The sequence below is a fragment of the Protopterus annectens genome, chromosome 14.part0 (assembly GCF_019279795.1).
Source record: "Protopterus annectens isolate FY-2018-M chromosome 14.part0, PAN1.0, whole genome shotgun sequence".
Taxonomy (NCBI): domain Eukaryota; kingdom Metazoa; phylum Chordata; order Ceratodontiformes; family Protopteridae; genus Protopterus; species Protopterus annectens.
In genome coordinates, this window is record NC_056748.1 from 993,409,428 (window position 1) to 993,435,839 (window position 26,412).

At 39.0% G+C, this 26,412-nt stretch overlaps 1 protein-coding gene across 1 annotated transcript in view; it reads right to left on the bottom strand.

Moving 5' to 3' along the window:
• Positions 1 to 26,412, bottom strand: part of CALY (calcyon neuron specific vesicular protein) — a 674,247-nt gene that overhangs the window by 253,238 nt on the left and 394,597 nt on the right. Inside the window, exon 2 of the mRNA XM_044056789.1 lies at positions 20,419 to 20,561. Within this exon, the coding sequence (XP_043912724.1) occupies positions 20,419 to 20,547 (129 nt within the window). The 5' untranslated portion in view covers positions 20,548 to 20,561. The remainder of the gene's footprint in view (positions 1 to 20,418; positions 20,562 to 26,412) is intronic.

The window sequence follows — 26,412 nt, forward strand, 5'->3', positions numbered from 1 at the left end:
TGTAGCTTGGACACATTATATAAAAATATAACTCTCTCTCTCTCTCTCTATATATATATATATATATATATATATATTGGCAAAAAACTTCTACAGCTATAGGAAAAAACAACAACACCAGAACCAGTAATTGAGCATGCTTTCTTTCTGTTAATATGTAAGAACTTCTTCAGAAATAAGGTACAAAGAAAATCAGTAAATCTACACATTTCATCATATGGCAATAAAGCAGTAAAATAGTAACAGCCAATGAAATAACCCTATCCTTTTTAAAATATGTACATATCATTATATGGTAATGAAGTGACCTGAAAAGCCATGTACAGTATAAAGCAAACTAGTGAAAAGTGAGTCATACCAGGATTATGACTTTAAGTGTTTAGAAATGGTATTGTGCAATAATTTTTTTTCCATTTCAATGGCAAAGTGTATCACCAAAATAAAGGGGTAGCCATGGGTTCAAAAATGGCTCTGTCCTACGCCAATCTTGTGCTTGCTACCTGGGAAGTAGACACTGTTGTTCATTTACCGGGGTTGCAGCACACCTGCTTATATCACTGTTATATTGATGACATCTTTTTTGCATGGGTGGGCCCTGCCCAAGAGCTGGAAGACTTTTTACTAGCCATAGTTTTTTTGAAATTTGTTAAATCAGGTTCTGGTAACACTGTTGTTTCCTTTCTTGATACTTCTATTTATATTGATTTCACCAGCAGGAGCATAGTCTCTAACATTTTCATAAAGGAAACCTATCATAACAACTTTTTGGATTTTACCAGCTAACATCCCTTTTACATGAAAAGGAACATGTTAAGGGGTCAATTAATTAGACTCTCCAGACTGGTTAGCATGGATACTTCTTTTTATGCTGAGATGGACTTCTTGTGTAATGTGTTTTTGCAAAAACACTTCCCTAAGGAGCATGGCTCACAAAGTGGCTAGAGACAGATACAGTAAATTTCAGCCCATTCTTCACTGTGGTTTTATGCCTAAACAAAGTAATACTGCTGGTGTTCCAGACAGGACATTGAGTTTCCCGATACCTATTTGCAGGGATATGAAAAGTATCAGAAATGTCATCTCTCACAACTGGAACATTGTTACTAGTTCAGACAACTTGTCTAACTTGTTAGGCAATTCTTCGTTGTTTTCATATAAAAAAAAACAAAACAATTAGAAATTCATTTGAGAACAGAGACTCAGCACTGGTGTTAAATTCTGTTAGAAACATTACTGACCAGCCTGGCATGTTCATGTGTGGCAAATGCATTTGTTGCAAGTTTATTTTCAAAGGGAACTGCTACACTTTTAAACATAATGACTTTAAAGTTACATTTGCCCATCATTTTGACTGCTCAACAACTAATTTGGTTTATGCTGCAGTTTGTAATTCTTGTCATTATTTCTATGTGGGAAAGACTTGCAGGGAGCTGTCAGACAGAATAAAGGAACATTGTGGGGCTATCAGAAGTTCTGACTCTCGAAATGTGCTAGCTAGGCATTCGTTAACTTGTACTAATTTTGAAAAATTTCTGTTTTTAGTATTAGAGCAAGCTGAACTGTTTTTGGTGACTATGCTACTCTTCTGGAGTTTAGGGAACTCAGATGGCAATTCTTGCTGGGAGCGGATTCAGCTCCTGGTTTGAATGATAATATCAATTTAAAATGTGCTTTGAAATGGTTTACATGAGTTCACATGACAGACTCAATTTTCACTAGTTTGCTTTATACTGTACATGTTTTTTCAGGTCACTTCATTACCATATAAGTATATGTGCATATTTTAAGAAGGATAGAGTTATTTCATTGGCTGTTACTATTTTACTGCTTTATTGCCATATGACGACATGTAGTGTATATTTACTGATTTTCTTTGTACCTTCTTATTTCTGAAGAAGTTCTTAAATATTCAAGGAATGAAAGCATGCTCAATTACTGGTTCTGGTGTTGTTGTTTTTTGATATAGCTGTAGAAGTTTTTTTGCCAGTGTAAAGTTCTTTCTTTGTTTTGCAGCTTGTCAGTTTTATTTGCATGTATATATATATATATATATATATATATATATATATATATATATATATATATATATATTTAAGGACTCAGTGTTTCTAGTTGGCCTTTCATCCTGAACACTGTAAATACACATTTCATTCGGTTTGATAAAATGGGGAAGTGAACCCGTCTAAAGACCCTTTTCAGCGCGACCCAGGCCATAAGGTAAAGATAGTAACAACTAAATGCACATAACACTAATCAGGAAAAATGCAGGAAATACACAGCAACATACAAACAAACACACACTGCAATTCATTAGTATAAGGGTTATGATTTTGAAACAACAGAACAGATATTTAATAATGAATTAGGATGTAGAGCTAACATATTTATGTTGCTATGATACTATTCAGCATCCAAAATGCATTTTACAATTGAGATCAATAAAGATATCAGGATTTTGTGACAACATAATAATAGTTCATAGGTTCATAGGTTCATACTAGGCTATCTGCCCTAGGGCATTTATAAGCCTAGCCAGAGTATGTTTGGCTTTCGCCACCCATTTTAAATTAATTTTGCTATGCCCTTTTTCGAGGTTAGTATACTGTGCCTCTGTCTAACAGTGACACAGAAGTGATACCCGGGGTAAACCTACGATCTCCCATCCACTCATCAAGATTCCTCTTGAAGAGAGTCAATGAGGGACTCTGCCTAACCTGGACTGGGATTTTATTCCATAGTGAAGGGAGCCTCTGGGTTATGAATCTGTCCCTCCAGCATGTCCTATTTATTTCAATGCTGAGGTTCAAGTCTCTCGAGCTCGATGGGATTTGGATTTTTGAGGTGCAGCATGTCCCATAATCCCGGGTTGGACATGGCCTTATACGCCAGGCACAGGTCACCTCTGAGCAGGCGGTATGCCACTGAGTAGAGCTGGAGTTTCTTTAACCGGCAGCATATGGCATCTGTTTGAGCCCTTTGATCCTCTTGGTGAGGTACTTTTGGGGTCTTTCCAGTTGCTGCAGGTGTTTGGTAAGGTACATCCCAAAAGGGCATTGTACTCGATTATGGGCCTGATGAGGGATGAGTAAAGAGGCACGATGACCTCTCTAATCTAGATGTGAATCCCTTCATGATTAGGTGGGCTATATAAAATGTTTTTCTAACCACTTTGGCCACGTGGTTGTCAAATGAGAGATTGCTATCAACTTAGGTCCCCAGGTCCCTAATGACTTCTTCTGTACTTAATGGATTACCACCTATGTGGTAATTTGTGGGCACTTTGTTTTTGCCAAAGGGGATGACTATACACTTTTGGCTTAGCTTGAGGCCATGGCTCTGGCACCAGTTGTCTGTTTCTATGAGGCCCTTTTGGAGGATGCTTGTGTCGGCTGGAGAGTCGATTATGGCCCAGTTTGCAGTCATCTGCGAACTTGGTCAGCCACAGTCCTTCCGTGTTGGCCTGTACCTCCAAAAATATATACCAAACAAGAGAGGTCCCAGGACTGAGCCTTGTGGGATGCCACTTGTAACTGGTTTGGAGTCTGACATGGCTCCAGCAATTCTAACCATGTGGGTTCTGTCCTTGAGCCAGTTTGCAACCCATCTAGTGACATAGGGGTTTATATTTAAGCTGGTGAGCTTATCTATAATGCCTGAGTGGGGTATTGTATCGAAGGCTTTTGCGAGGTCCAGATAGGCTGTGTGGACCACCTTCCCTTCACAATGGCCTTGGTGACTGTTTCAAAGAAGTCAACCAGGTTTAAGAGGCAGGATCTGCCCTTAACAAAGCCAAACTGGGTAGGATCCAGTGTCTGTAGGTCCCCAATATCTTTATTTATGAGGTCCATGATGATCCTTTCCATAGCTTTGCAGACCAAGCTAGTCAGGCTTATGGGGCGATAGTTTCCAGGGTCCGCTGAGGCACCACCTTTGTGGAGAGGGACAACTGTTGCTGCACGCCACTCTTTGGGTACATATCCTGTAGTAAGGCTGAGATTGAACAGTAGTTTTATGTTTGGGTTTAGCTCTCCTTGGAGTTCATGTAGGACGCAGCCTGGGACACCGTCTGGTCCCATTGATGCTGTTTTTTGCTTTGGAGAGGGCGGCTCTCACCTGAGCATCTGAGATGTCGGGGCAGCACTCTGCTGGGATAGATATTTGCCCTTTGGTGGGAGGGGAGAAGTTTGGGCTGAACCTGTCAGCTAGGATGTTGGCAATGTCTGTGGGATGAGTGTATTTTTGTCATTTTGGACTAATTCTGAGCATATCTGGGAATTCCCACCCAGGTTCCTAACATAACTAAAGAAAGCCTTGTGATTATCTTTAGTGTCCTGTGCAATTTTTCTCTCAAGCTGGCCTTTAACGATTTTATGAGTGCCCTTAGTTTTTGCTAATACTGATCAGAAATGCCTTCCCTTTTGGGATTTTGCTCTATCATGTAGTAGCTTCCTCCTTCTATTGTATAGTTTGTTTATGGCTGGGGTCCACCAGACAGGTCGCCTGCCTTTGGAGGATTGGGTCTTGGTTTTATTTGGGATTGTGATGATCCATGCATTCCTGAAGGTGTTCATAGAATGCATTTATAAAGGATTCTGCGGTCTGGGCCATTTTCCACAGGCCCGGGCTTTGAAGGATTCCACCTCAGTTTTGAGGAGTGTGAAATTTGCTTTAGAGAAGTTTTTCACTGTGGTTTTCTGGGCAGGTGGGGTCGGGATGTGAATATCCAGTGAGATCAGTTTATGGTCTGATCTTACCAGTGAGGGATACACTTCTGGTCTGGAGCATAGAGTCCCCATGTTGGTGATGATCAGGTCCAGTATGTTTTCCCCTCTTGTGGGAGTGGTAACAAGTTGTTCCATAGCATTTGAGTTAATGAATTCTAGGAACCTTTGGGCAAGGGTGTTGGAGCTAGAGTAATGCTCCCAATCTATGTTTGGGTAGTTGAAGTCGCCCAATATAATGGTGTTCGGAGAGACCTTCATGTTTTCCAGTGTTCTCAGGAAGGCCGAGTGGGGTTCCTGGGTTTGGGAGGGTGGTCTGTAGCAGGCTTTAAACTGGAAGGCAGTTTTACCCACTGTTAGTTGCACATGGATAGTTTCTGATTCTTCGTGCTTTGCCACCAACCTGGAGGTGTGGGTATCTTTGATGAATATCGATACTCCCCCTCCTTTTGTGGTTCGGTCCAAGTTTGGGGGCCGAAAAGCATGGTATGAGGTATAACCTGGTAGTGCTGGGGTGCTCTCGGGAGTCCTGAACCAGGTTTCTGTTACTGCACAGATATCGATGTTCTCCATGCTAAGGAGAGTTTCGAAAAGGCATCTTGAGGTTTAGACTTCTAGCGTTGAGTAGCATTACTCTTAGTTTCTTATCCCTTGTGATACCTATGGAGGTGGGTTTGTCTTTGAGCCTTGCCTAAAAAGGCACTATGGGGGTAGCAGGAGCCTTTGCCAATATCCGAAAGCCCAGGGCTGACAGGTCCAAGCCGTCCCTAGCAAAGCATCGTGGCTTGTTGTGCACATCATCCCAAGGTGACAGGCATTGATCCCCTTTGAATGACACCAATACTTAAGCCAATTGTTGAAACTGATCATCTTGTCTTCATATTGTGGCATCATTCTTGGTGAGGGTAAGATGCTACTCAAGGTCAGGGTCATACCAGCCTGGGCTACATGCTCAGAGAGCTCCTCTATGTCTCTTTCATGTAGTCCAGGGAGGTACGACTCAGGTCATTCACACCAGCATGGACAATGACTGAGTCATATTTGTACTTGCCTTGGAGTGACCTGAGTGCTTGTGTTATGTGGCGGATGCTAGCGCCAGACAGGCTGCTCACCGTGACCTTCTCCTTGTTCAGCCTGGTGAGCGGGACGTCAGTGTGCCTGACGATAGAGTCACCTATTACAAGTGTATCAGGTGTGTTGTTTAGCCTTAAGGGCTGTGACTGTTCGGCACACTGGCTTTGTGAGATATGTGTTGCACGTGTTTTGTTTTGGGGTAGCAGTTGCTTGGGTGTCTGCTTTGGAGGTCTCTGCTGCTTAGGCAGATCTTTATTTAGACCCTCCGAGTATGTTTTTTTGTGATTATGTATTTGGTTTGCTGTCGTGGTAGGTCTATGTGAGACTGGAATTGTAGTGAGTGTGGTTTCCTTCTCCTCCTGACTGGTTATGCCAGTACTGAGTTGAGAGAGCTTAGCCTCCAGTTTGGCTATATGGTTGCATCTCTCACATGTGTTGGAATTTGTTGGGAGGAGGAGAGGGTTGTCTGTGTACATGAGGCAGTTGTAACATTGCCTCAAGATTCCCATATTCACCAGCTGGACCGGAGAGGAGATTGACAACTGACCTTTGGACATGCTAGAATAATATTGGGAATTCCTTTATAATTGAAAACAAGGGCCAATGGGGAGCGAGGGTGTAGTGCTTTTAATTTTTAGTGCTGACTTATAATTGCTTTAGTGAGCAAGTGCCAGGTAACAAGTGCAATGTGTTACAGGTAACTTAAATGCAAAACGACAAACAGTAACTTTCTTTCAAGCAAGGAAATAAGTACAGTAAGCAATGCAGATATCACTAGGGATCCACAGAAGCTGAGAAGCCGCTTAGGTGGAATTAGCTCCAGGGAAATAACAAGCATACAAACAAAGCTAGATTCAGCAGGCCTGGATCTAGTCTATGCTACAGCAAACAAGGTGTACCAATTTCAGTAAGATACAGTTCAAATATTCAGGCACTATAAACCTCTAACCAGAAATTCCCAGCTCAGAAGGGCAGAGTCCAGCCTCTCCTCCCACAAGAGTGCAGACCACGAACCTTCTTAATGTAAAATAACTGGCCTGAAGCCCAAGTGCTTAAACCAGAGCTAATACACTTTAAGAATAACAGACACTGAGCTCTCAATCAGCAGTTCCCAATTTAGAAGGATGAAAGCTACCTGTCCTGCCACCACAGTGCATGCCACAAACCTTCCTAATGTAGAACAACTGGTCTGAAGCCCAAGTGCTTAATCCAAAAGACTTAGAATGATAGCTACACTTTAACCAAGTTACTACCAAACAGTAATAAATACAACTGAATACTTTAAATAATGCCTGGATTAGTGCTCAAGTTATACAAACAAAGCTAGATTCAGCAGGCCTGATCTAGTCTATGCTACAGCAAACAAGGTGTACCAATTTCAGTAAGAAGAAATTCAGATATGCATGCACTATAAGCCTTCAACCAGAAATTCCCAGCTCAGAAGGGCAGAGTCCAGCCTCTCCTCCCACAAGAGTGCAGACCACGAAACCCTCTTAATGTAAAATAACTGGCCTGAAAGCCCAAGTGCTTAAACCAGAATTAATATACTTTTAGAATAACAGACACTGAGCCCTCAATCAGCAGTTCCCAACTTAGAGGGATGTAAGCTACCTGTTCTGCCACTACAGTGCAGACCACAAACCCTCACAATGTAAAACAACTGGTCTGAAGCCCAAGTGTTTAAACTAAAAGGCTTAGAATGAGTTACACCAAGCAGTAATAAATACAATTGAGAACATTTAAGATGACGAAAAGCAAAATAAAGTAGGAAGAAACACAAGTACAGTAAAAGCAGAAGATTTTTTTTTTTAGAAAAGTAGCAAAAGCAGTAGTAAATACAATTCTCATGCAGTGCAAGCTGGTACACTTGAATATGTAGCAATATTAGTCCACACACAGTTTGAAAAAATGTAATTAAATTAAAAAGGACTAAAAGCAAGTGCAGAAAGGGTTTATTAGGTAGAATGCGGTAAAGAGATGTCCTGGGGGAGTGTCTTAGATCAAATCTACAGTGGGGCGGGCACTGCAAAAGCCACCAAATTTAAACTACAACCAAGAATAGGGGGGGGGGAGCAGTTTCAACACAGATGAAAGGAATGTGCAAATTATAAAAAAATATATATATTGTTTTCTATAGATTTGCAGAGCAGTAAGACACAGATATCAAGCAGACAATTTAGCTCTATAATACAGAATAACACAGAAAATATACTCAGCTCTATAACTTGAAGATAGTTCTGTAAGGCTGTCTCTCAAACTAAGGTTCCAGTTTGAATACAGGTTGTTAATTAAAAGGAGACACAGCACTAGCTAAATTATATCAGCTGAAAGACAAGGCAGGAAATGAGGGGGGTGGGGGAGCAGTTTCAACACAGATGAAAGGAATGTGCAAATTATACAAAAATATATATACTGTTTTTTATAGATTTGTAGAGCAGTAAGACACAGATATCAAGCAGACAATTTAGCTCTATAATACAGAATAACACAGAAAATATACTCAGCTCTATAACTTGAAGATAGTTCTGTAAGGCTGTCTCTCAAACTAAGGTTCCAGTTTGAATACTCTTGAATAGTACAGTGGTAAAACATTAAGCTAGTATGCAGTTTAAACAAGCACCTTAGAACTGTAAGCAAGTATATCACATAATTCATTAGGTTTCTTTGGTATTTTACTGCATCTATACTACATTTTACAACTACAAAATAAAGACTGTTAGTAATTTATGACAATATTCAAAACAGTGACTGAACAGTAAGGTTATATGCAGTCTAAACCACTACCCTAAAACTAAAAGTAAAGTTGGCATCGACACCTTTTTTGCATTTTTACAGGGGGACCAGAGTTTACACCACTGAGTGGAGTAATAAATGATTCTCAAAGAAGGAGAAGAAGGTTAACTTAATAAAATGGTTAGTGGTATATGTAAAGTAAAAGCACAGCAAGTTGTGGTGTATGCAAGGCAATTTGATATAGTCATGCAGTCTTAGGACATAGTTATAGTAAAAGGCTAAATTTAGCTGCATAAATTCTAGATATAAGCAAATCGCTACTTGAGCTTGGGAAAAACAAAAGGTAAGAGAAGAGGTAAATAAGCTGAATGTGTCTTAGAATAAGTTAACTGGTGTCTCTGAAACATGAGCATTTGTTTTACTCTTTCAGGTGTAACCTCAGTTTTGTTTTTTTTTTTTTAATGCCATCCGATTGTCACAACTCTTTATGTATTCAGGCATCATTTTAATGAACAGATGCTACCTTAGCAGTGGATATTTCTGTGATTTGTAATTTATAGGAAAATCTGACAAGTTGGAGTTGGTCTAAGTATCTGAGAGAGTAGGGTTGATACCTTTAAAATGGTATTGTTTTTAGTTGTGGAGTGTAACTGGTATTGTTTTTAGCTGCAGAGTGTAACACCTGTCTTTGTGTACTCTGCAGATAAGGAAATTTACCAGCAGTGTTGTCCTTGTTTGCACTTTAATTCAATTGCATTTGGCTATAGTAATGCAATGATGTTCTCTATTATGTGCAAAGTGAACAAATCTGAGGATTTTATTCTTAGTAGTTTGAAACAAAGATGTATTGGGCTTAGAATACAATTCAGTGATAAGAAGAGCATACTCTAGATGGGGAATTAGTACACTGATTGCCATAGCCCTTCTGACTTCAAGTGTGAGAAGGTTGGAGATTGGATAGGATACTTTGAGTTGTGCTAATACTCTATTCATGATTATTTCAACGTGAGGAGTAAATAACAAATTGGAGTCCAACATAAGGCCACAGTATCCCTAAGAAGTAATGACTGGCAGTGATATACCAGAGTTGGATGAGATAATAGAACATAATACAACAGAGCATGATATTAGTTGTGTTTGTGTTTTTAACTAATTTGTTACAGAGGTTAGTTAGTTCCAAAGTAATGAAAAGTCAGACTAGAGTTTTTTTTAAATTGCTCTGGCATCCTTACCGCATTTTGTGATTACAATGCCATTTGCATATAGAATACATTTTAAGTGAGGGGCGTCCCATGTCAAGTCATTAATAAAATAGGAAAAGAGATGTGATCCTAGTATAGACACCTGTGGGACTCTGGAGAGTATATTGCCCTTTATAGAATGGGTGTTTTATCCTACAACTCTAAAATTTCTGTCTGTCAGGTAATTTATGAAAACTATGACATCGATAGAAAATCTTATTGATTTTAATTTGCTAAGTAACCTTTTTAAAAGCTTGTCCAAAAATATAGCTGCTATAATCGGACTGATGTCCATATACTCTGTTTCATTGGGTTGATTATTGAAACAAATAGGCTTACCGTTTGAAAAAGCTACTCAGAAGGTATTGACATTAGCCTTTTGTTATCATCTCTGCATGAAATATGCATTATAGGCATCATATGGTTCAGTGCTCCAATCAAAATGCCAGCCCTGGGGAAACTTAATACCACTCCAAAGGAAGAGGTAATCAAATAGGGTAGTTATTTACTGCCTTACACAGTATGTTGACTTACCTTAATGGGCAACAATATTGCAACTATTGATTAGTTCCAGGCATAGTTTTCATCCTCTTAGCACAAGAAATCTGGATAAAGCCCAAAATAATGGGGGAAGGGGGGCAAAATGCCAAAAAATAAGGCCAAATTTTAAATATTGCTCTTATAAACTTAGAAATTTGCTAAAATAACAAGTTTTGTGTTTGCATGCATTTTCTGAAGGATATAAAATCGGAAACTCAAATGTATATCATTGTTAAGTGAGTTCAATCCTCAGTGATTTGCCACAAAAACACAGATTTTATGAGGAACAGACCAAATGTATGGGCAAAAACCTGGACAGTTGAGAGCTATGGTTCCATGTATTGTTTCCAGCTAACAGGGATCTTATGGATTATAAACTCTTCATATCGCACTCCCTGTTGTACTACATGTTTAACATGGGAAGATATCCATCTTCTGTCCTGATCTTTGAGCCCATGTTTTTTTTTTTTTTTTTGGAATGACAGTGTCAGTAATTCACAGGAGAGTTTTAACCGATCCATTGAATAGTCTCATCTTGGGAGAGGCAATGTTTACATAGGAGCAGTCCATCAGTTTCAGGATCCATTTCAAGAAAATCTTGGACATGAATGGGTAGATTCTGCCTGTGAAGTATCCAGCTGGATGGCTGTGTACTGTATTCTTCTACTTTTCTAGGAAAATTGGTAATCATATCAAGTATTAACTATGGTTCATTATTTGTGATACATGTTATATGACAACCCAAGCAGGGGTCATACCCTCATGGTGTGACTGCTGTCCCATCTGGGGTATTAATTATTTATTTATTTTTTATTTTATTTGTATTTTGTCACCTAAGTTATCTATGGTGTAAAGGAAAGCAACTGATTGCAGTAAACAGGAGCATCATCATATGAGCCATGTTCTTTGGATTTGAGTCTTGGTTTCCTTGCTCTTCTTAATGTTGACAGTGCATTTATTATTTAGATGCAAATAAACTTGACGGCACGAAGTCTGTGAATGTAATGTTAATATTTTAACCATGAGTACATTTTTAATTTAACTTGTTTTGTTTTTTGTAGGCATACAGGTGTAAAATGCACTGTGGTTGGGCTATAATAATAAGTCTAGCCCTTAGTGCAGATAAGTAAGGCTATGAGCTGTTAAAGAGCTGCTTCATGTAGTACATGGTTTAATTCCCTGAGCCTTCTTTTGTCTTCTATGTGACTCTGCCAAGTAACTTCATCAGTCAGTGCTCTTGGGCTGCTTCTGAAGAGAGACACTTGTGTCCAGTGGTTGTTTGCAAATGTATTATACATTTGCCATTTGAATTCCTGCACCCTTCACATCGATGCTAGTTAGTACTTTCACTATATGCTATTTGAATATGAATTCTAGCATTTCACTAAATGTGAGTTTCAATGGAAACAAAGTGAAAGAGAAATTAAATTTACTGTTTCTCATGTCTGTTTTCAATGTGAAGGTGTTTTGTTTTGTTTAGAAAATGTTTGTCGGTGTTTTTTTTATATATATATTTAAAATATAAATTTTAAATGAAATCCAAACTATAAAAGTAGACAGGAAAATAGCATGTACACTAGTAGGTTTGAAAAGTATTTATGTAATTGGGGAAAGACAGCAAAGTATGAGATATTGGAAAGGCTGGTGGTATCTGATTAATTACCCTGGATATGGCCCCATTTGTCCACCATGATCCAGCTCTGTTGACCACGGGCATGCATGGTGTAACAATTCAGCATTATTAGCCAATCAAGTAAGTAAGACCTGTTGTAACATCCCCACTCTGGGTCAGTAATCAAGGAGCCTGGATCGTCACCACTGACACTGGAGAGAGGGGGGGTTCACTTGGAACAGAAATGGATGCACTCATTGTTTCCAGAAGCAGACCTCTCTGCATCAAACAAAGTTTCCCCTTAAGGGAACACAAGGAACACACTCAGTCCAGGGTCTGGGCTTCTCTCTTTGTCTCTCCCCTGGTCCCCCAATAATGCTCTCCACTGGCACAGCTATGTTCAGCAGGCCCTCTATGGAACCAGTGCTTCATGTCCCTGCTCCAAGTAGCTGACACACACACACTCTTTGAGATTTAATTTTTAAATACATCTGGGAAAAGCTAACACAGATTGCCCACTCTACCAACATTACCCAGACCATAAGGTAGATTCACTGCCACCAGTCAGTTACTATAAGTCTCTTAAAATGGTTTCCAATTTTGCTGAGTGAAATTAATATTAATAGAAATGGTAATTTGAACAGCAGCAAGACTTTTAGGAGTGGCCAGAGTTATCATCAAATAAATATATGCAAATACTCTCTCTTCTAAAAGGATCAGCAACAATGAGAAGTTTAAATATGTTTAATAATAAATAATAAAATAACATGAAATACTAAATATCTATTTACAGTAAACACCAAAGTTTCAGCACAGGAAATATTGAAAATAACACAGCTGAACAGATTCATACAGTTACAGAAAACCAGTACTTCTAATCTCACTATATTTTCCTGACTAATCTAAAGAATTACTGTTCCTACTTACTGAATAGCGCAAAGCAAGATAATGTGGGTGAGTGGTCCTTGTTGTCAGATCCAAGACAGAATGCAGAATGCTGAGAGAAATCTTCTACTAATATCTAAATATTATTTCTGGCTTACAGAATGACATCACACAAATCTGGTCATCTGGCTCTGTTTCCCACACTATCCCCCATTGCTAGAAGCTGACAGGATTTTAGCACCTATGTGTTACCATACACGCAAATAGAGCTTTGCTCAGATCTCCTGGATGTCATAAAATCATAAAACACTTCCTTTCTTCCTATAGGAGCTAATAAACCATATTTCTTAGAGACATTGCATCTCTGGCTTCATTCAAAACTGAGATAACATCTTTATGACCTAGGCCCAGTAGTTTAATTTTCTTACCATTTTTGAAGTTTAAGATTAACCGCTTCCCTTCCAGTATATGATGTTACAATATATACATTTAAACAATGGATTTATTGATAAGTTTTTAATTGTTGATAAGGAATAACATGAATTTAACATACTACATTTAAATGAACTAATGAATATTTATGAGCCCACTAGAATACTGATTTGATTGTTTGAAATGTAATAAAGGAACATTATTGGATTACTAGTTTTAAACCAGTATAAATACAGATGATGAGGTTTTTTTAATTCATCTGATGAAGTCCGAGTTTATGGGGATGAAAACGCATGGATGTTTTTTTAAAAGCATTAATGATTTTTGTGACAGCGTGTGGATGATTTTGTGACAGCGTGTGGAAATAAATACTGGGTACTATCAGTTTGTTTGGTCTTTACTCCATACCTACAGCTTTCTTTTTGATTAATATACATTTAAACAGCTACAATAATGCATATGCATTTATTTTCTTACACACAGGGCACACTGTTAATACATTTTAACACAAGCAACTTTACAAATACATTTTTAAGCACAAACATCTGTACAAATCAGTTTGATATCCAAATAACATATAATTCTTTACTAAATTCCAGCTAACTGTGCTGGCATATGTTACACATCCACTGCACTACTTCTCCTGGCATGGCTGGCAGTACCTCCTATCATCACATATCCCCCCTTTGAAGACTCAAGTTAGTTTTTCAAATGCCACTTGAGAAACATTGCTTGAGAGGAATGCACCTATCTGGGAATACATTATCCTATACCCTGTCTTGAGAGCCCATCTGCATTGGCATTGCTAACCCCACTACAGTGATGTGCTGTCATGTCATATGCCTGCAACACTAGGCTCCACCTTAGTAACTTGGCATTTTGCTGGCTGGCTCAATGTAGCCATGTTAAGGGACTATGGACTGTAACTACAGTGAATTTCCTTCCATACAGATAGGGTTGAAGTTTCTGCAGTACCCATACTATGGCTAAACATTCTTTTTCTACTGCTGCATAACATTCCTCCCTGGGTTGGAGTCTATGGCTGAGATATACCACTGGGTTCTTTTCTCCTCCTCTGAGGAAATCTGTCTGAGTACAGCCCACCCCATGGTTCGAAGCATCCACCTGCACAATAAATTATTTGATGTACTCTGAACTGGTTAACACAGGGGGTCATTCTAAAGCCCTTTTAAGATTTTGGAATGCCTGCTTACAGGCTGGGGTCTGCACTACCTTGTCTGGCCTGTTTTTCCTCATCAGGCCCATGAGGGGAGCAGTTATTGTACTATAATTGGGAACAAACTTTCTATACTACCCCTCTGTTGCCAAGAATGCCCTCTTCTGTTTTTATTAGAAACAGAGGCAGGCTAAGTCTGAATGGCTTCCATTTTGGCAGGTTCTGGCCTGATCTTACCACTCCATACTCTATTGTCCCAGGTGGGAGACCTCTGCCATATCTGCCTGACACTTACTGGGCTTAATGGTCAACCCTGCCCTTTGCAGTCTGCCAAGGACATGATGAAGGTGCTCATGCCAGGAATGGCTGTAAATGTCAATATCATCCAGATAATCTAGGGCATAATCCCCTACTCCTGCTAGGATATGATCTACCAGCCTCTGGAAGGTCATTGGGGTATTTTTTTTATCTCAAAGGGCATCTTTGTGAACTTATATAATCTGAAAATAAGTTATAAAGGCTGACTTCTCTCTAGCCATGGGAGTCAAGGTCACCTGCCAGTAGCTCTTGGTCATATCAATAGGGATCAGATACTTAGCCCCACCCAGCTGCTCTATGACTTCATCCGTCCTAGACATGGGGAAAGCATCTGACTCTGCATGACTATTTAGTTTCCTGTAGACCACACAGAAACTGCTGCTGATATCCTTCTTTGGTACCAGCACCACTGAGGAGACCCAGGGACTGCTGGACTCCTGGATTACCCCCAGTTCCAACATTTCCTGTATCTCCTCCCTCAGAGTCTGTCTGACTCTCTCAGGCACCCTGTAAGGGGCCTGCTTGATAGGCCTTTGGGTCCTGTATCCACATGGTACTTCACCAGGTGGGTGTACCCAGGTTTCCCAGTGAACATGCCCCTAAATTCATGTAACACTACTAGGATTTATTTAACCTTTGTAGGGGACAGCTGCTGGGACATTGCTACCCCTTCCATGTTGGTGTCAGTCTGAGCCTCACTGAGGAGCTCAATCACCAGATCTCCCCAGACTCCTCCTGCCATCCACTGCAAATACTCAGCACCAGGGCCTCCCTATCATGGTAATATTTCATCATGTTAACATTGTACAACGTATGCCACTGACTCTTGCCTAGCAGTTCTACCATCTAGTTAACATCACTGACCTTCCTTAGCACTTTGAAGGGTCCCTCCCAAGCTGCCTGCAGTTTATTGTGTCTGACAGGAATGAGAACCATAACCTGCTGGCCCACAGCATACTCTCTGGCTAAAGCATTCCTGTCATACCAGACCTCTTTCTGCTTCTGGGTTACTGCCAGGCTCTCCTGTGCCAATCCCATGAGCTCCCTGACCCTTGTCCTGAGGTTTAAGACATATGCCACAACAGACTCCTTGTGGGATTCACACTCACCCTCCCACTCATCACAAATCAATTCTAAGGATCCCCTCAACCTATGGCCATACAGCAACTCAAAGGGTGAAAAAACTGTGGATTCCTGGGGTACCTCTCTTTAAGCAAACAGCAGATGGGACAAATATTTGTCCCAGTCTGTCTTAAACTGGTTTGCAAATGCCCATAGCATGGTCTTTAGTTTAGAGTTTAACCTCTCCAGAAGACTGTTAGTCTGGTGATGGTAGGGTGTGGTCTTTAGGTACTTTACCTTCCAGTACCTACACAGACAAGTCAGCAGGTCTGGCATGAAACTGACACCTCTGCCAGTCAGTATTTCTCTTGGGAAACCTACCCTGCTGAAAATGTCTAGCAAAGCATTTGCCACATTCTCTGTCTCAATGGAGGATGGGGTCACTGTCTCAGGGTATCTAGTAGCATAATCTACTAACACCAGGATATATTTCTTCCCCATGGAGATTTGGGTACTTAGAGGCCCCACAATATCCATAGCTATCCTGTGAAACAGCTCCTCAATCACAGGCAAAGGCATCAAATGAGCTTTGTCCTTGTCTCCTGCCTTGCCTACTTTTTGGCACTGCTCACAGGTCCTGCAGTACCCTGTTACATCCCTTGCAATCCCAGGCCAATAAATGTTCTGCATAATATGTCTCTTGGTATGGACAGAAGTGCCAGACAGTAGGCTCAAGGCACTACCACCTGCTGTATTACCTCACCCTCTAGCCCTCCATCAAGGGTCCACTATCTATACAGTAGCCCTTTGTTCCAGTACACAGACTCCTCTTTTCCTCAAGAATAAGGTGCTCCCTAGCTACCTCCCCCAAGCCTTTTAGTGTATGGTCTGAGAGCTTAGCCTGTCTTAGCTCTAATTTTGTAAAACGTACTAGCTCCCCTTCCACATGAAGTCTGGTATCTTCTGACAGTGGTGCCTCACTGTCAGCCTGGGTACTACAACTCATCTCTGCCCTTGCACTCTGCCCAAGTGAAAATCAGTACCTACCAGCAGCTGAGGCTCACCTTCAGGCTAACTGCTACAGGGTAGCTCCCTCCCTGAAATAGCCACACCACCAGCCCTGGCTTCAGGTGTGTCTGTTTGGGTATCCCCCAGGCTACCAGACCCACATGCCTATTTCCAAGCCTGACTACATGTAACTGCTGCACACAAGGTACTGCATTATCAAAATCATTCCCTATCACTGAGGGGATATCCCCAAACACACCTACTTGCTTGCTTCCTTTTTCACCTTCCCAGTCAAGGTGAACCCTGGCCAAAGGCATTTGGAAGGGGGTCCCTTCTAAAGGTCTGACTGGAGTGGACTGCCCAAGTAAGTACTGCTCCTCTTTAACCACTGCAGGCTTTACAATGGTTATGTTATCTCTCTAAGCAGTGGCCTGTTTTACATCCACTAAGATAGGATATAACCTCTTTTGATAGTTTGGTACCCCTGTTGTCTCCAGAAAGCTTACCACTGGCATACTGTTATTCCCACTTGCTGGCTCCCCCACCTTATGTTCCCCACCTAGCCTCCATGGACATGTATATGATACATGGCTCCACTGGTTACATTTAAAACATTTAACCCTGGCTGTGTACCTGAACTAGTGGTTTCCCCTGTTACTGGTGGTCTCTGTTGGGCTAGTTTAGGTTGCCCACCATGGGGCACCCTTATATCCATGTGTATCACTGGGTATCCCCTTCTTCCCCAGCTCATCTGCAGAGTTGCACTCTCAGTCTGCTAACCAGATTCTCATTTTCTCAAGCAAAGTGCTAAAGACTTGTTCTCTCACCCAAAGGTCAGCCACCCTTTCAAAAGTGGTGACCTGACAACCACTCACCCACCCACGAAAATAAGTACTTAACTCAGCAATATAATCACACACACTTTCATCTGCCTTGCTTCTATGTTCATGATAATTACTTTTGTAAGCTTCAGTTGTTAACTTAAAACATTCTAGTAAACAAAATGTGACTTTTTCATACTTTAAACAGTCAATATCAGACAATTCCAAAACAGCAGTTACAGCTTTACCATGGAGTAAGGGGATCAGGAACCATACCAGAGCCCTTGGTCAGCATTATACTGTTTGCATACTCTTTCAAATATAGGAATAAAACTATTAAAATTATCACCCTCTGTAAACTGTGGAAGACATTTACTGACCTTTATTGCCTCTGGGATTCAGTTATTCTCTTCTCCATTACCTCCATGACCCTAGCAAACAGTCAGCATCCCTTCTCATGTTGACACTGTTTCTCATTTAATTCAGCCTCTAAACATTGCAGTCTCTCTGCTGATTCTAGTTTGACCACCAAATGCTGCAGTGTCCCTGCTGATTCTAATTCCAAATATTTGGCATCCAGTTCAGGTCTAATTAACTCCAGACAGATGAGGAAAAATTGAACTGTCCTGTTTCTGAGGGCTGCAAATTCCCAGCACCAGACTGGTTATCCTCCTGGTTGCTGGTATGATCTGTGACTAAGGCTGACATTTCCTCTTTAGTCAGGTTGACATACATCAGTCATTTGGCTTCGCACACCTTGGCCAACTGTTTTTTGTAAGCTTGCCATAATCCTCTGCTGATATATTTGCCTGCTCTCCCTGAGTAAACTAAACTAACAAAAAATAATGAATAAAAGTGTTGTGATATGAAACTCTGAATATCTACCTTGTGGCTGCTGAGAGAATGCACACTTTAGTGACAACTGCTTGCAGGCTACAGAAGTTCAATATCCACACCACTGCTCACCATTATGTGATGTCCTTACTCTGGGCCATTAACCAAGGAGCCTGAATCCTCACCAATGACACTGGAGATGGACGTTCACTTAGAATACAAATGGTTTCACCCAGTATTTCCAAATGCAGACCTCTCTGCATCAAGCACAATTTCCCTTAATAGCACACAGGGAACACACCCAGCCCAGGGTCTGGGGTTCTCTCCCTATCTCTCCCCAAGACCCCAGTAAGGATCCCTACTGGCACAGCTTCAGAGTTAAGTCCTCAGCCAAGTGCCCAAGCTGAGTCCACCACCACTCTCTCTATGAAACCAGTGCTTTGTGTCCCTGCCCACATAGCTGACACACACACACACACACACACACACACACACACACACACACACACACACACACACACACACACACACACACACACACACACACAGTCACACACACACCTGGGGAAGGCTGGTACAAATTACCTGCTCTACCAACTTTGCCCAGAGTATAAGGTAGATTCACTGCCACCAGTAAGTTACTATAAGGCTCTAAAAGGGTATCCGATTATGCTGAGTGAAATTAATATAATTACAAATGGTAATTTGACCAACAGCAAGGCTTTCAGGAGTGGCCAGAGTTATCATGAAATAAATATATGCAAATACTCTCAAAACTTAAATATTTTTTCTAAAAGGACCAGCCACAATGAAAATTCTAAATATGTTTAATAATAAATAATAAAAGAATATGAAAATATTAAATATCTATTTACAATAAACACCAACGTTTCAGTCACAGGACATATTGAAAATAACACAGCTGAACTGATTCATACAGTTACAGAAAACCAGGTCTAATATTATTATATTTTCCTGACTAATATAAAGAATTACTGTTCTTACTTACTGAATAGAGCAAGGCAAGATAAAGTGGGTGAGTGGTCCTTGTTGTCAGATCCAAGACAGAATGCAGAATGCTGAGAGCAATCTTCTACTAATATCTAAATATTATTTCTAGCTTACAGAATGACATCACACACATCTGGTCATCTGGCTCTGTTTCCCGCATTACTAGAAGCTGACAGGATTTTAGCACCTATGTGTTACCATACACACAGATAGAGCTTTGCTCAGATCTCCTGGAAGTCATAAAACCATAAAACACTTCCTTTATTTCTACAGGAGATAATAAATCATACTTCTGAGAGCACTGTGTCTCTGGCTTCATTCAAATCTGTGAGATAAAATATTTATGACCTAGGCCCAGTAATTTAATTTCCTTACTATTTTTGAAGTTTAGGATTAACCTCTTCCCTTCCAGTATATGCAGTTACAATGTATACATTTAAACAGGTACAATAATGCATATGCATTTCTTTTCTTTCGAGCAGGGCACACTGTTGATACATTTTAACACAAACAACTTTACAAATGTATTTGTCCATTAGGCAATGTTGTGCCCAGAGTAATATGCCTATATTAAGGAAGGCCACAATTTTGCTTTCCAGTGGCACAATTATAAAGCCTGTTTCATGAAACAAGTGGTTACAAAGATGTGTTGCTCCTGACATTTGTGTTGTACCAAACACAAATGAAAAGCTCAGCAGTAGGAGTGTGAGCTACAGCAATGCTTAATGTATTAGAGAAACCTGCTGAGCTGCTTACATTCACCTTTAAAATTAGTAAGCAGATATTTGATTGTATTTTTGCTATGTCTTCAGATATATGCCCTACTCTGTGAATATAAATTCTAATAGAACTTCCGCAGCCAAAGAAAACTATGTATATGTCTGGAGAATTCTAATATGTTAGCATTTTAATAGTGTTAGCACATTAATCCTAGCACAGGTTTTCTTACCTTATCAGGGAATGGTTTCTGCAGTTGGTTCACATCCAGGGGAGTAATCAAAGGGATGTTATCAAAATCGTCATCAAGACCCTGCTCCTTTTCTGTTTTGTCTGTCAGGTTGACTCCCAGTTTCACCATGGCTTCTGCTTAAACTGTAGAAAGATTCACAGAAAAAAGTGTGAATTAACAAAGCAGCAGTCAAGGAAATATGGCTACTTGCTCTCTCTAAGCATACTGACTATGAAAGACAATGCAGTAAAATATTAAATAATTTAGCCTGATTAATACTAGAAGAACAATTGTAATAAAAAAGTCTCCTCACTCAGCAGTCTTTAATAGTTAATGCATGTAGTAAATCCAACACTAAAAGGCTGAAATGTAAATGCATGTTATTGAATTTTACATGTGTAACACTGAATATTTCAACAGATCATAAAAGTTTGTGAAGTCCTCGCTACAGCTGTCACATATTAATTCATCCATTATAAATCACAGAAGGTTTACGGCTCCTCAAGTTTTAAGTATTAATTCAAAATGACACAATTTGATAATCAGCATATCTCCCATAATGGATTTGTGATGCATTAAAAATAGATTATTTTCTTTCTCAGTTGTCACTATAGAACTCAGATGACAAACGTCATCATTAAGCTGTTCCCTTTTGCATTGTCTGCATTTGCTTGGCTTCTTCCATGTGACCCCTGACAGTAATCAGTTGGCCATCATACAGTCCAACATTCCCAGTTTTTTCTAGCATACTTCTTATTACAAACTGCATCAACCCCAGCAAAAAAGAACAATCACAGTTTAACTACTGAGAAATCAGAATATATCATTGCTTGGAAAGTGGCCCTGTGGTCTCAAGGTAAATTGAAAACATGCCAAGAAAATGCAAAGGAACTAGTTTGGCAGTTGCATTTAAATGCCACACAAAAACATGCTTGAATGAATGATTATATATCGGTTTCAAGTGTATTAAGAATGAGCTCTACCAAGCTTTAGAGCTAAAATTGTACTAAAATTCAACTAAAACTCAGTATTGATTCGCAGTTCACATACGATAATTTTTGTTTATCCTATGTGATGATTCATTTGCTTTGATTGGTTGCATCATGTGATTTTTCTAAATGATTTAAATTGTGCTGTAATAGTGTATAATAAAATTTACTGAAGTCTTTTTTTACTAGACAGATGAAAGAGCTTAATTTTCATTAAAATAATTTGCGATAGTACAGATTTTTTTGGCATGTTTTTTGTTTACTTTTTTTTGGTTTTCAAGCTGTGGACTCTTGAGTCATTTAATGTTTTTTTTTTTCAGTTTGATGTTTCTGTGCACATTTCTTTATTATGTCATCATAAGACTTATTTGAATCAGGGACAGATTCTACCCGTATTCCTGGAGGACTTAGTATTTTATAACAATAACTTTCAAAGATCATCCCATCCTCAGTTGCCGGTAATACAAGATGTGAGGGTAATTCTCTATGACAAGTAACAGTCACTGCTGATATATCATCTAACAATAGAAGTGCTGTGGATCATCATTTAGGAGATGATAATTCCTCCCTTCCCAATTTAGATTCATGGTTGAACATGTCATCCTACAATTTGCAGGAACATGAGCCTGCAATTCAAGGTAGTTTGCTGAAACAAATTAATATTTTGCATAGTTAGTAGGTAAAATTCTGGAAGTCACTTATGGACAGTCTTTATTTTCATAAGTGTAGTCATTACAACAAGGTACTCAAAGGCTTGAGTGTCCAACTCCGTTCTGCATTTGGAGCTTTTAGAGCATTCTGGCTGAATGTGTTGTGAATGAATCAAGCTTCAGTGAGAGATAATGGCAAGAAATTAGAATCATTAAATAAGGACATAAAGTCATTACGTTATACCATTATGGACTAGTTATTTAATCACACACGTCAGATTATTTGAATCTATTCAAAAAGGTCAACAAGCAGTGTGTGATTATGAAGGAGCAGAAGATGGTAAAGTAGAGAACTGATTATGCTTAAAAAATGCATATCATGTTCCCCAAACTCCTAAGACTAATAAGAAAGTGAAAATTTCTACCACAGCAAAGACAGAATTAGTGACAAAAGAAGATGAGTATGAAAAATATTTTGGTATTTTTGGATGCTACAGTGCTCCACAGTTCATTGAGATTAGCAAACCAACTGAGCTTCACCAGTGACAACAAGAAAAGTAGCACTTCAAAAAATATATACAGGGGGGGGGACAAGGTCATGGCTGAGGACAGAAGAGACATAAGTTAAAAGAACTATAACTGCTTCTGATGAAACTGAAGGCATTTGTTTTACTGACTTTAACATCCAAATTTATAGTAAGCTAGCATTTTAAGATCAATATTGTAAACTTTTTTTCAAATAGGATTTTAGTTTTGTGCCAGGTAGTAGGGCCAGCTTAGTAAATACTCTTATTGAGTTGAAGCTTTTCTCACATAAATTAAATTTAAATTTGTGATTTCAAAATGACACGAGGTAACGGAGGAACTGATTTTGTGATAGAAAAAAATCATTTTTAATCCAGCCTTATGTTATGACAATGTTTGAATGTTATTGTGAAGAAGATATTGGGAAAGTTTGTAATCATAATAGAACCATTCCTTCTAATCTTTCTACTGCAGAAAGACAGTTATACAAGAATTAACAATGGACAGATCCATATGGGTTATGAAAACTGACAAGGATGGTAGAGTTGTATTCATGACCGCTATCAATTATTCAATCATTATTCATTCATTTATTTTGCATTTGTTTACTGAGAAAGTCCAATTAGGTCTAGAGGTACCCATTTTTAGCAAAGGCCCAGTGAGACAAGTTCCAGAAAATATAACAGAGTAGAAAATTACACCAGAAAATTACACACAAAAATGATAACAGTATTAGCATTACAGTTCCGTATATGAAAATTGCAGTTATTCTTAAGACTAGTAGTTACAGTTAGACCTTGTGTTTATCTATAATGTTTAAATATAAGTTATTAAAAGACTGATATTAAATATTGTTAGCAAAAGGAAAGGATTTTGAAAGAGAGAGAGTAGGATTAAGTTGTGTGTGAAAGAGGAACAGGAAGTTGGTACTGAAAAATTATTAGAAAATAAATTATTTTAATAGAGAGGGTAGGGGTAATTTGTAAGACAGGAAAGGACAGGTATAAGGTAGAAGATAGAAAAGAGGCTAAGGATAGTAAAGAAATTGTTCTAGGGGAAGTGAGAGGGAGTTTTGTGGAAAAAAAGATTACAGATGTTCTTAATAGAGAGACTGACAGATGAGTTTTAGACATTTAGCTAGGTTGGGAGCAGCAACAGTTCCAAGATTTAATGAGATATTCTTTTAGAGAGTGTTTGAAGGTAGGAAGATTTGGGTTAGTACTGATATTTATAGGTAAGGTATTCCAAACTTTGGCTACTGAATAGGAGAATAGACTATGGCCTGCAGTTCAAGCAAGTGTTGAGCCTTTGATCTAAGGGATCTCTTGGGCATACAGTTGAGGAGTACGGAAGTAAGAGAGAGGCAGTTGTTGGGCTCATAAATTATTTTGTGGGCAGTTAGCTGTAACTGATATGTTGTGAAAGCTCTAACCGATACAGAGTATGAAGAGCAGTACAATGATGGCTGTGGTATGAAGAGCAGTACAATGATGGCTGTGGTACGCTGCATTTGTAGCAAAGTTTGCTATCTTGTTGGAGCATGATTCAAGTTGCATTTATTGGAAGATGTTGGAATTTGTAAGAATAGCAGCACCATATAGTAGTGAGAGTAGAAGGTAGGTAGCAACAAGGGTGTATTTTGTGGCTGTGTTTACATAAAGTTTATGTCTATAGAGCAGTCCTAGTTTCTGATGTTTTTTAATACTATTCTGTACATGTAGATCAAATTTAAGATTTTCTTCAACTGTTACTCCTAAGAGTTTAGTATGGGGAAAAACTTCAATTATAGTATTATTCTGAGAATTGATCTTAAACTTTTTAGCAGTAGGTGTTTTGGAGATAAAGAAAGGGGCGTTTAGTCCTTTTGGGGTTGAGTAGGAGTTGTAAATTGGAAAGCCATAGTTCAACAGAGGAGAAAGCTTCTTACATTATCTGTTGTAGGTAGATGAGACTATCAGAAGTACAGATGATAGCTGACTCATCAGAATACTGTATAAGGGAGGCTGGATGACAGGAAGTTTGAAGACAAATAAAGTAAATAAAGACATTAAACAAGAGAGGACCAAGAATGGAACCCTGTGGTACACCAGGAGTAATAGGAAGATATAGTGACTGAGAGCCTTGTCATTTTGCAGATCACTATTGCATAAGTAGCTGGTAAACCACTGGACTGATGTAAATGATAGACCTAGGTTATAGAGATGCTGTAGAAGTTTTGCACGAGAAACAGTATCAAAAGCTTTTGAAAGGTCCAGAAATAGTGATCTGACAAGTTTTCCAGAGTCTCTGTCATTGCTGACAGTTTCAGTAAAAGAAAGTAATGCAGTTGTTGTACTACGTGTAGGACAAAAGCCATGTTGGATAGTTGTTAAGTGTTGATTTTGTAAGAGGTATCCAAGTAGTTGGTTGTGGACACATTTTCAAGTAGTTTGGCAAGGGGGGGTCAAATAGCCATGGGCCTAAAATTAGATATTTCAACAGAATTACCTTGTTTTTGTAGGGGGATGATAAAATACTGTTTCCAAATGCCAGAAACACAGGATTCACTGACTGATCAATTTATAAGTATACTCACTAGATATGCTATAGTGTCTGCAGCAAGTTTTAAGGATTCTTCTACTAGGTTATCTGCAGAGAAACAGCTACTTTTCAGTTAATACACAAGTTTTTTTATTGTATTGGTAGGCACAGGTTTTAGAGAGAAATGTTGATGGTTTGTAGCAGTAAGTTGACTGGGATCAGAGGAATGAGACAGTAGTTTAGAATTTATGGTTGTGGTTGGAGGAGTGGATGAAATACAGTTGGTGTTCTGATGCTTTGTACGGAGGGTAGGTGTTGAGTGGGTTATGTTCCTCGTTATACTGGCTATGGAGTCAATAAAATAATAATTAAATAAGGGGGCTATTTGAAGTGGAGATTTACTGAGATGGGGAGAAGGATCAAATATGGGACCTGGGCTAAGAAGTGAATTAATAGTTGACCAGAATTTTTTGAGATTATATTTATGTTTCTTCTGGAGCAGAGTGTAGAATTTTTTTGTCTTTATTTACTTCAATTTTGACTTGATTATGCAGATATAAAAGTGTTTCTGAATTAGTTTTGGCTCTCTAAATTGTAGCCATTCTTTCCATGCCTTAGCTCTGTTGTTCATTATTTTTTGCAGTGTTTAGTTAACCATAAGGCATGTTTAGTGTTGATTATTTCTCTGTGAAGGAAGACTACACTGTTGATACAGTCTAGAAAAGTAGTATTAAAGTAACTGACTCCTTTGTCTAGAGGTAAAGTTTTTAGGACAGACCAGTTAATAGATTTTATTATGTTGATAAAGTTTTTTTCATTAAAATGAGAGAAGTTGCAACTTTTGCAGATCATTCTATAATGATGTTTCTGTTTGTGGGAACTTGGGTATAGGCAGATAAGGTATAGAGAGATGGGGAGAGTGCCAGTTTTTATGTATTTATTAGGGTGAGACAATAATCCACTTTAGAATACAGCCATGGTTAGTATTTTTGTCGTATCGGGTTGGGGTAAAGATGAGTAGAGAGAAACTAAAGAAGTTTACGTTAGTTGTTGGGAAGTCTGAAGAGAAGTTTAACAACTTAATACTAACATCTCGTAATATGATTGTTTTGGTGTATATGTTGTTTGCTATCCAAGATAAGAAATTTTCTGGAACAGGAATATTTTGGTCAGGAAGGGTATACAGGACCAAAATACATTGGCTTTTTGTACTGTTTAGTTTTAGAAATTAGATAAGTTTTTCTGCATTGGCAAATTTTGGAATGGGTTTTGAATATGGTGTGAGATTATAGTAATTTGGGTCAGACAGC